The sequence below is a fragment of the Pan paniscus genome, chromosome 21, assembly GCF_029289425.2.
Source record: "Pan paniscus chromosome 21, NHGRI_mPanPan1-v2.0_pri, whole genome shotgun sequence".
NCBI lineage: Eukaryota > Metazoa > Chordata > Mammalia > Primates > Hominidae > Pan > Pan paniscus.
This window is the reverse complement of record NC_073270.2, coordinates 16,857,817-16,869,816: the sequence shown is the minus strand read 5'-3', so window position 1 is coordinate 16,869,816 and position 12,000 is coordinate 16,857,817. Positions and strand designations below refer to the sequence as shown.

The following is a 12,000-nucleotide window of genomic DNA, read 5'->3' as shown; positions in this document are numbered from 1 at the left end:
TTTTCAAACAGTCCATGTCATCCATAGTCTGTTTGTTCTGTCATTGACTAATAATATTGTATCTGGGAACTCCTCATTGCATTTTCAACAAGTTTTTATTTGTATTGTATCTTGCCATATCATCTGACACATAAAGCCCCATCACTATTATAGTTCATCAGGAATTTAAATTGTTATCAATATCAAATAACCAACTCTTTGTCACTGGAGATTTTTTTGCTAGACTTTTAACCGAATAGATTGGTTCAAATAGAAGTAGTTCTTCATGATTTCTTTTGATGCTCCTTTCTCAAATATACATTTTTCTAACTTTATACTTTTAAAGCTTTACCTTTTTATTAAGTCAACCTGAGTGGCTTTTACACTTATTAAAGTGACCTAATTACACTTACTGTTATAACCATTTGCTTGTGTTTCTGTCATCTTATTTGATACATTAGGCTTTTGTTACACTGCTAGTTATTGTTATTATTTGCACTGGTGAGTATACTCTCGTGTGATCTCTTTGGGAAATTTAGAAAGTAAGGTATCTTCTTTTAATTTTATTATTATTTAATTCTATTTGTGATTATTGTACAATTTTTCAGAGATATTCTGAAAGGTAACATATTGTCAGTATCCATAACACTGGGATTTTTAGTTTTTGAGTGGTAGTTACGGAGTCAGGCTAATGTGCAACTCTTCCTTCTTCTAGCTGTAATCTAGTTTTACAACCTCTGCCATTGATGCTTCCTTTCTTTCCTCCTTTCTTCATTCCCTTCCTCATTTCCTCTTTTTCTTTCTTCCTCTTTTAGACAATTTTATAAAATTGCGACATATATATAGAAACACAGACAAAATATAGAGATCTCAATTAAATAACCAAATGCAAATACAAAAACTATATATTTTTATGATAACCATCCAGCCAGGCAGCCCCCTCATGGCCCCCTCCTGGCAGTATCTCCTCTCCAATCACCAAAGTTTAATCAAAACCCTGACTGTCACAGTGATCAGTACCTAGGTCTTCTTTATCATTTTATCACCTAAACAAGCCTTTCTAAATGTTAATTTTTTTCCTGCTTTTTGAACTTCATATATGAGATTATATAATAAATAATATATGCTTTCATACCTTCTCTAATATTACATTTGTGAGATTCATCATGTTTTTGCATGTCATTGTAGTTTCTAGTTTCCATTGGGACCTTTTATTTATCTTTTTTTTTTCTTTTTTGACAGAGTCTTGCTCTGTCGCTCAGGCTGGAGTGCGATGGTGCTTTCTCAGCTCAGGAGGCTCATTGCAACCTCTGCCTCCTGGATTCAAGTGATTCTCCTGACTCAGCCTCCCAAGTAGCTGGGATAACAGGTGCCCACCACCATGCCTTGCTAATTTTTGTATTTTTAGTAGAGATGGGGTTTCACCATGTTGGCCAGGCTGGTCTCGAACTCCTGACCTCAAGTGATCTGCCCAACTCAGCCTTCCAAAGTGCTGGGATTACAGGCGTGAGCCACTGTGCCTGGCCTGATTTATCTTTATCTTTGTCTTCTATATGTAACTTGTCATTTTCCTCTGCTTGTTTTTCTGATTTTTCTCTTTATTGCTGGTGTCGAATAAATTGATTATGATGTACTTAGGTGTAATTTTCATTATGTTTCTTATGCTTTGGGGTCATAGAACTTCTTGCATATGTGGGTTCATAATTTCATCACATTGAAACATTTTAATCACTTTTACTTCAAATATTTTTTCTGTCCCTTCCTCCCACATTCACCCTCAGAGATTCACATTCATGTATATTGTAATTAGAACCACCCTTCAAGATGTCTCATAGCTCATGGATGCTCTTTTTTTTCCCCTCAGTCACTTATTCTGTTTTCATTTGGATAGCTTCTATTGCTTCATCTTCAAATTCATTAATCTTTTCTTCTATAGTATCTAATCTGCCACTGTTCTCATCAAGTATAATTTTTAATTCAGGCACTGTGTTTTGAATTCCTTGAAATTCAATTTGGGTCTTTCTATAACTTCTTTGTCTCGAATTAACATGGTCAGTCCTAATTTTAATTTTGTAAATATGTGGAACAGACTTATAACAACTTTTAACATGCCCTTTCATATTAATTCTATCATCTGCATCATTTATGGGTTGAGTTCCATTCATCAACTTTTCTTTTCCTGTGCATCATACTTTCCTGCTTCCTGTCAAGAACTATGAAGACTCTGAGATTTTACCCTGCTTGAGCCACAATTCCATGGATGCTGACAGAAGACAAAGACTTCTGGGTCAAAGATAAAGGACAGTTTATTATTCAGAGAAATCACAGTAACCAGAGTATTAGTATCTGTTCTCTGAGTCCTGATTCCCACATGGTGCCATAGGTGGACCAGCTGATTCCTGCACACTCAGTGGGTGATATTATAGGGGAGGAATCTTGAACTTAGAGAATGTATTAGTCTATTTTCATGCTGCTATGAAGAAATACCCAAGACTAGGTAATTTATAAAGAAAAAGAGGTTTAATGGACTCACAGTTCCACATGGCTAGGGAGGCCTCATAATCATAGCAGAAGGCAAGGGAGGTGCAACCGCATGTCTTACATGGTGGCAGGCAAGAGAGTGTGTGCAGGGAAATTCCCCTTTATAAAACAATCAGATCTCATGAGACTTCTTCACTATCATGAGAACAGCATGGGAATGCCCACCCCTGTGATTCAATTACCTCCCACAGGGTCCCTCCCACAACACGTGGGGATTATGGGAGCTACAATTCAAGATGAGATTTGGGCGGGGACACAACCAAACCATATCAGAGAATCTCAAGATTCTCTGAACCTTTTGAAATGCACAATAAGTATGTATGCTCTTTAATTTGAAGAGAAACATGATCCTTTTCAAAGATACAAGCAGTGCCTCTGCTCACAAAACATGCAGAAATATGAAAGATGCATGGAGAGTTGTCTTGCAATAATTCTTTGCATGCCTGGTAATTTTGTTGATTTTACTTTGTTGGGTATGAGATATATTTATAATTTTTATAAATATTTTTGAGCTTCATTCTAAAATGCAGTTAAGTTACTCAGAAATATTCTGATCCTTTCAAGTCTCACTTTTAAGCTCTACTGGGGAGGACATGAGGAGCATTTAGTCTATTGCCTGTTTTGCTCCGCTACTAAGGCAAAAACCTTCAGAGTTCTTTATGAATGTTTAGGCTTTCCAGTCTTGCTGGTGGGAACAGGCACTTCTTCTAGCCCTATGTAAGCTCCAGTTATCACTCTCTCAGATCTTTTCTAGTGTTCCTACCCAGTTGAAGACTGAGGAGTTCCTTCTGTAGACCTCTGAGCATTCCGTTTGTGGAGCTCTCTTCTCTGTAGAATGCTACCTTGCAAACGTTAGCTACCTTGGCCTCCCAGGACTCTCACTTCTGTCTCCTCAACGTGGAGAGTTTGCTGGGCTCTCCCTGGGTTCCTCCTCTCTGCACCACAGCTTGGAAACTCTCCAGGCAGCCAGCTGGGCAATCACAGGGCTCACCTCATTTCCTGACTCTCAGGGGCCACTGAGACTTACAAAGTTTCAACACTAATTTGTACTTTTACTCCTCATCTTAATGGAAAAACATTAGAACACTTAAAATTAATTTACCTCATTCCAATAAATGCCATTATTGTGGTATATTTTAATGTTATGCATATCTTAACTCCACAAGACATCATTGTCAGTATTGATTTATACCATCAATATTTATCTAGACTTATCCAATAACTACCATTTACCTTGCCCTTAATTCCTTCCTTTATCTTTGGCCTTCTATCTGGGATTAATAGCTTTCTACTTGCAGAACACCAGAATTCTCTGGTGATGAACTGTGCCTTTCTTTTTGGTCCAAAATGTCCTTAATTAACCTTTATTCTTGAAACATACTTTTCCCCCTGGGTTTAGAATTCTTGGTTCACAGCTATTTTGTTGTATTATCTTCTTAGTTTCATTATACATATTGAAAAGTCAGCTCTCAGTCCAAGTGCTTGAAGATAACATTTTAGATGTTTTGTTTATCTTTGGTTTTCAGGAATTTTACTATGATGGGTCTTGTTGTGGATTTATTTATTTATATTATTTATAATATTTATATTTATTTATATTATTTATTTATTTACTATGATGGGCCTGGTTGTGGATTTATTTATTTATTTATATTTAGTCTGCTTAGAGTTCAAAGGGCTTTTGGAACATGATGTCCTTCATCAGTGTGGGAAATTTCTCACCACATTTCTTCAACTATTGCTTCTGCCCAATTGTCTCTCTCCTTCCTTTCTGGGACTCCAACTGTACTTGTGATAGACTTTATCATAAGATCCTTAATATCTTTTTCTCTTTCTTTAGTGTGTGCCTTCCTTTCTTCCCCTACTATTTGTAATTTTGGGTATATTCTGACCTAACTTCTAGTTCACAAATCTTCTTTCGGCTGTGTCTAATATGATGTTCAGTCATAAATTCATTCATTGAATTCTTAATTTCAGTTACAGCATCATTTACTTCTAGACTCTTTCATTGTAAAATTGGTTTTGAACTTCTAGTTCTCAGCTAAAATTTCCAATCTTATCTTTATCTGCTTATACATACTCAACATATTTATCTAATACTTTGTGTTAGTAACTCTAATATTTTCAGCTCATATGAACTTCTCTTGCCTTATTGTTTTGTTTTTCATGTTACCTTTTTTCCCTCATTTTTTGGGGTATTTTTTATGTGTGTGCTGGACATTATATTTTGCAAATTATTTATATAAATGATTTGAAGCCGGTAACACTCTTTTTCACTCCTAGTAAATATTTTACATTTGCTTTTCTTAGATGCCTGAGGGGACTAGCAATCTGGACTGGTCTTAATGTGAGGATTGAGATGATTTGAAGCTGGGAAGCAGTCCACCGCCAATCTACTGCTCGTTCATTCTTCCTGCTAGGATACATATCTTTGGGGTTTCAACCCCAAAACAGAGAGTTTATCAAGGGTCATTGCCTTTTTCAGCAATGGAGCTCCAGACACCTTCTGTAGAATCAGCAAATGCCCTAAGGTAAAAAGAGCTTCAAATTCTGGGCTCACATATCTGGAGATTCATTGCCTCCCAGAGCTCAGCTTTACAGTTCTTCAGTATCTTATTAGCTCACTGATGCCTTTAAACAGTCTCTCTCTCTCCATATGTATACATGTATATATATATATATATGCATAATATATAATATATGTTTATAATATATAAATATATGTATTTTTGTCTAGTTGTCTTCAGTAGGAGAAATGGTCTAAATTATTTAGACTTTCATTATTGAAAGCTAGTCTGTCTTTTTTCTCATTTTCAAACAACAGATACTATAAATTTCAAAGTTAAAGATATATATTTAGGTAAGACATTTTCATCCTAATTATGAAGGGTTATTTCAAAATTATTTGATAGAACAATTATTTCAACATTTTCGTACATTTAATTAGTCTCTTACCATATAGTCCCTTTCGAATGTGCCTTCCTCAATCTTGAGTTTTGCCTTCCTTTCTATATTATTGTTTTTGCTCAGGCCTTCTGTTAGTTTATTCAGAAAGGATACCTGGGTGTCATGTTTTCTTAATCTTTGTATTCCTGAGAAAATATTGCTCTGATTTCATGTATAAATAATAACTTCATTAACTATGGAAACTGTGCCCTTTTGAGCTCTGGAAACTGTGACTCCATTTTCTTCTAGCTTTTAGGGTTGTGGAAGAAGAAGGTTAAGGCTAATCTGACTCTGGTGGTTTTAATCACTACCTGATTTTGACTACACTTGAAAAGCCTTTCTTTATCATTTGTCTTCAGAAATTCCATGAAGCTATGCAGATGTCTGTTCTGAGTTTTTCCTTTGCCTATAAATATAATGTGTACTGTCATGTTTTGGGTGGAAGAACTGGTTTACATTAGGAAATTTTTTTCTGTTATTTTTCTAAAGATTGTTTCATTTCTGTTTGTTATGTACTCCCTTCTTGATATCCCAAGACTATGTGGATTTAATCCCCTGCATTTATTCTCCATGTTTTTCAATGAAAATATTTATTCTCATTGTTATAACACATTCATCTCAGTGTTTGCAAACCCAGTGCTTATAGAATTCAGGCAAGTAACAATAAACAAAATAAATGAAGCCAGCCTGGCACAAAAGTAATGAGTGGTGAGGATTCTGGAAAGCAAAAGTGTCTTCTAAAGATGGCAGCTACTGATCAACTGGTATTCAGTGCTAACAAAGTGTTATTGGAAATCAATATTTTTCCAGAAAAATTCAAGTCTGTGGGTTTTCTGTTTTTGTTTTTTTTTTCTGTTTCCCAGCAGAAGAAAAGAAAAGCTAATAAAGGATTTCACAACCTACCATCGGGATGATCTTGGTCATGCACAGAATGATCTGTCACTTCACCGCCTTTTGTAATACTGTCATCCTTTGCAGAATCTAACAACAAACAAGCAAAACCTTTGGTCAGCATTTTTAACTTGGAAACAGAGCAGCTTTCAGCACTAACATGATAGATTTATGTTTGAGGAAAAATAGAATTTGTTAGTTTTAAAAATAACCACTCAAATACATATGTTTGCCAATAAATAGGCGCTTTTTTTCCCCCCCATACTATGTGAGATATCTGCTCAAAGCTTACAAAGGTAGAGATGTAGCTAGCTGGGATGTCTTTTTGCAACAAATAAGAAAATAAAAGCCGGCTTTTTGCATCAGGGAAAGTCTTAGAACTATGGGAAAGGACATAAAAGGAAGGCAAAATGAAGAAGATTAAAGGACTATCTAATTTTAATGTTCTTAATGCTTCCATTACTGTGGTTGCTCACATATGGGAGTCTTGAGTCCTTGAAAAAGTCAGACACAGAACCTTGAAATCCAGTGGTAATTAAGTTCATCTTCCTCGGGAACCATAAGAGTAGAACAATAGCATAGAGGGAATGCAGACCTTCTGGTCTCTGCAAGGTCATTCCCTCCCTCGCTTAGCACATTTAAACATGGAATCGTTGTATACTTATCTTTTTTTGTTATAGGATATGGTTAAACATATCCATGTTTAACATGGCTAAAAGGATTCTGTGACTATGGGCTATTGCAAAACTACAAAGGGCTCCTTGCTAAATGTTTAGGCCTCCCTGGAGGCTGTTTAAAAAGTACTGGAATGATCCTGTGAATGGATCAACAGGAAGACAGCAAGTAGGTCTCATTCATTTTCCAAACATTTAATAATGGCCAAGTATATGCCAGACACTTTTTTTAGACAGATTCTCGCTCTGTTACCCAGGCTGGATGCAGTGCTGCAACCGTAGCTCGCTGCAACCTCAAACTCCTGGGCTCAAGCAATCCTCCTGTTCTGGCCTCTGTAGTAGCTAGGACCATAGGCACAGGCCACCATGCCCACTTAGTTTTCTAATTTTTTGCATAGGCAGGATTTTGTAATTTTGCCCAAACTCGTCTTGAACTCCTGGCCTCAAAGGATCCTCCTGCCTCATACCCCCAAAGTGCTGGGATTATAGGTGTGAGACATCACACCTGGCCAGACACTGTACTTGATGTTGGAGAGCCAACAGGAAACAAAACACCAAATCTCTGCCCTCATGGAGCTTATAGTCTAGTAGATATTTTTCATGTTGCTGAAAGGAAAGCAATCCAAAGATATCTAAAAGTCATAAGCTAATCTTGTAAGCATGTGGCCATGGAGAAAGCTGGGGGTGGTACAGCAACACCTTGATTACTTACAAATGTGTTCTCTACTGAATTTGTGTCACTTGGTTGAGTTTTAACTCCCCAACAGAGCTGAATCAGGTGGAGTCTAAAATATACAATTCTTTGTTTGTTTCCTTTTCATTTCTCCCTCTGTCTCTCTCCATTCATTTCCTCTCAAAATTAGGAGATAGCTTTAAACAATATGGTTTGGAATATTATGAGAAAGTTTGTTTCTTGAACCTGCCACAAGCAACATTTGATGGACAAGTGAGAAACCTGGGTAGTTAACATATGATTCAAATTTAATAACCAGTGAAGCAAGTATTAATGTATACCCGAAGTGTGTGGTTTTAATTAACTACAAATAATTCCCCCAAGGCAAATGTTTAATTATCTGCACTGCTTCTTATTTCTTTCTGAGGCTGACAATAAGTCTAAAAGTCCAAATTTGGAAGCAAAACTGAGCACAGACACATTTGCCAAACTGTTATCTAACTTATGTCAAATTGTTTTAAACCAGCTCCCATTAAAATATGCTCTTTTAATTTTGGAGCTAAGATGTCAATTGAAAAAAAATTTTTGAATATTTTTCTCACATTAACACTAAAAATATACAATGATTTAAAAAGGTATTATATAGATCAGGCTAAATTTTAAATGTGAAAGTATTTTAGATTTAGTTATTTATTAAAAATTATATTATTTGATATTTAGTCTTGTACCACATTAATTTCTCTCAACATTAATGTTATAGAATTATCCAAGATTTTATGTTCAGTTAAAATTTATTCATTTACACTGAACAATAATTCACTGTTGTTAATCATAATGTTACATAAACATTATGATTTTGCCCAAATATTACATAAGAAACGTCTCCTCAATGGTGATTTACATCGAGTTTACAAGTTTATGATCTAATGAGTCACATAAGATGGGCGAAAAGCATTTGAAAAATTACTCACCAGACTGTATCTGTTTTATCACCAAAATCTGTGTCTTTAGCAAATAAATTATCTTTGTAATTTCAATATTCTTGGGGAGTTGCTTTAACATTATTAATGCACCTTCTGATATGTTTCTACATAATGCATTTCATTGCATCCAAGATACCATCAGTTGTTCTTTGCACTATTATTTTATGTAGTATTAGAAGAAAATGCTGCCAGATGCACTATAACGCATTATCAATTCTAAGACATGTCCTGACTTTAGAAATAAAATATATGAAAGAATGTGCATCTTAGAAACATGCCGTTGCAGTATATTCGATGTGTGCACACAAATATACATGTCTTTATGTGATGACAAGGATTTCATATCAGCACGACCCACCACCAAACCCACAAGTTCACTGTCACGTATGTGAAACTTTTCTCCAGAAATGGTTCTACCTCCACACACATCAATAAAGTAGAAGGAAAAGTACTATATAACCTCATGACAATATTCACAAATAAGCAGGTACCTATGGCAGATGGTTTCCACGAAAGTTACTTCATTAATAGGGCTCTCTGAATTTCTAGTCTTATAACCTTTAGCAGGCCTAGATTCGATTCTGTATGTTTTCAATCATGGATCTCATTACATTATATTTAGTTGTAGGTTTGAAGTGGCAGTGCAGCTTTTCTGCTTAGGGGGTGATGAAAGCTGCATTGAATATGTACGTGAAATCCTTACTCATAATGATGGAGAAAGAAAATGCATATATTCATGGTCTGAATGTTTGTGTCCCCCTAAAATTCCTAAGCTGAAATTCTAACTGCTAAGGTGATGGCACTAGGGGGTGGGGCCTTAGGAAGGTGATTAGATCATAAAGGTGGAGGCTTCATGAATGAGATTAGTACCCTTATAAAAAGATTTAAAAAGGTCCCAGAGAGTCCCCTTACCCTTTCCACCATATGAGGACACAGTTAGAAGGAACCAGAAAGTGAGTTCTCACCAGATACCGAATCTGCTGGTGCCTTGATCTTTGATTTCCCAGCCCCCAGAACTGTGAGAAATAAATTGCTTTTGCTTATAAGCCACCCAGTTAATGGTATTTTGTTGTAGGAGCCTGGACTAAGACACCAGTGTATATGGTCACTAAAATAACTTATTATTTCCATGTAAGTTCTATAAACTATGCTGAAAAATGTAGTTGCATATACTAAACTCTTGCAGCACCTTGGATTTGCATTTTACTTAATTCTAAAAATTATCATTTGGTAATGTTCAAAAACATGTAAAACAGTTATCACCTAATTCTGAGATTCAGTCAATGTTATTTTAATAACAGAGAACTGGAATTAAATTTATATGTAGCTTCCGACTTTCAAAATCTTTAAGGTCAATGTCATATTTAAAGAATTTTTTCAAATGCAAATATTAAATCAAATATTCAAGCCAAAGGGCTGTAGATAGATGTGCTTTTAAGATTAACAAGAATAAAAAAGAAACACTTTCATAAATTAAAAAAGAAAAAGCCCTCACTCAGAAAGTCGAAAAGGTTTAAAGGAATATTTAAAATAGATTAAAATAAAATGAAAAACTTCATAAAACAGAAATTCCAAAAAGTAGGTCACTTTTAATGCAGTCAATTACACGTATCTACACAGAATATTACATGTATGGATTTAAGCTGTGGTGAAAGATGACATTGCCATTTTACAAAAGATTTTCCAGACCAGTTTTGAGGAATTAGCTACTGAGCTTGATTCCTGCTCCATGAATTAATCAATGATGGCAAATCTTGAATTCTTAAGGTAGATTTGATTTGAGGAAATAGCCAACAAATATAGAGATGTGTTAAATAAATGAGGGACAATCCAACTGGCAAAAAACCATGTTGCACCAAAATTAGAGGTGAATATAAAGTATAAAACTAACTGCATGATTCACTGTCTTTGAAGATAACTATTCAAGCTAGGTGGTCTAAAAAACGCACCGAGTAAGAGAGGAAGCCCCTGACTATTATTCAGAGTGATGACAGCAGGTCATTTTGGCGTAGAACTTCTAATGGGTCTGAACAAAAAAAAACTGCTATACACAAAAACCTACACATAAAATAGTCTTTCTCTGTAATGCGTAAATGTCTACACATGAGTACCAGAGCTTGATGCAAAAATTGCACAGAAACACCATCACCTGGATTTTCTTTGATTCTCGTTAACTGATTTGATTATACTATGCAAAACATTTATCCTGGCCTGCTCTATAGAATCTCTGGCTTATTATGTGAAGCAATTAGGACAAAGTAATTTTTCCTCCATCTGAACCAGGTGCTTATCTAAATAAACTAGAGTCTCTCCAGCAGATAATGTTCTTACTGAAACTTTGCAGCGGCTACTCTTTTATATAGGAAAAAAGTATCCTGCAACACATTCCCAGACTATTCTGATGCTGATGATCTGAACTGTGCTTGGTCCCAGTGAAGCTGGATAAATAAGGCTGAACTATATTTACCTGAAAGGTAACAGGGCCCACAGACAGGACATTGCTCAGGGCATCAGGAGACCCAAATGAGCTATAGTTGGTCATTTGTCTTCATTACGGTCTCATTAACCTCCATTAAAAGATGGCCAATCATTCCCAGAGATATGGAATTCAGGGACAGGTTGATGTTCCTTATCTGAAATGCTTGGGCCCAGAAGGGCTTCAGATTTTGGATTTTCAAATTAGGGATCATCACCCTGTGTGCTAACAGTCTTTGAGACATGGCTGGGAAAACTTCCATAATGCACAATTAATTTGATTTCTATTAGAAAACACAAATTTCAAACAATAAACTGGTGTGAAACAACTCATTCTTACATTGAAGGTGATATTCTTCTGCAAGTTGTTATTGAAAATACTAGCAAATGAGAGATGCAGTCATGGGGTTGTGATTCAGAATTTAGAGCTACAAGCTTCATAACTCTAGGGAAATTCAGGCACTTTACATAATCTCAGTTTCTGCACCTAGGAACTACAGGTGTTGAGCTGGATAATCTCTCTAAGATACCTTACAAAGCTAATCTGATTTGCTCAAATTATCTCTTTGTTCCAGCAACACTTCTTTGTAAATGTTCCCACTCTTCCTTCATCATCTGCCTACCTGAGTTGGACCGTTCTCACTGAGATTTTAACCGTGTACTTACAAAATAAAGGTTGATAGTGGGAGAAGCAGTAAGGTGTGCACCAGTGCCACACTGGCTGTCTTTAAGTCAGCGACTCGACAAAGAATCATCACAATGTAAAACAGAACAGCTGGAATATGAAGCCGGTTTGGACCATGATGGAAAAAGAAATGCTTAATTACCCTTTCAATCA

The 12,000-nt window shown here is 35.8% G+C and overlaps 1 protein-coding gene across 8 annotated transcripts in view; it reads right to left on the bottom strand.

The window, feature by feature from the left end:
- The window catches only part of MACROD2 (mono-ADP ribosylhydrolase 2), a 2,054,393-nt gene that overhangs the window by 79,302 nt on the left and 1,963,091 nt on the right, over positions 1-12,000 (bottom strand). For all 8 annotated transcript variants that reach the window (XM_055105084.1, XM_055105083.2, XM_055105081.2 and 5 more), the window contains exon 13: positions 6,370-6,447. In XM_055105084.1, coding sequence (XP_054961059.1) covers positions 6,370-6,447 — 78 coding nt within the window. The remainder of the gene's footprint in view (positions 1-6,369; positions 6,448-12,000) is intronic.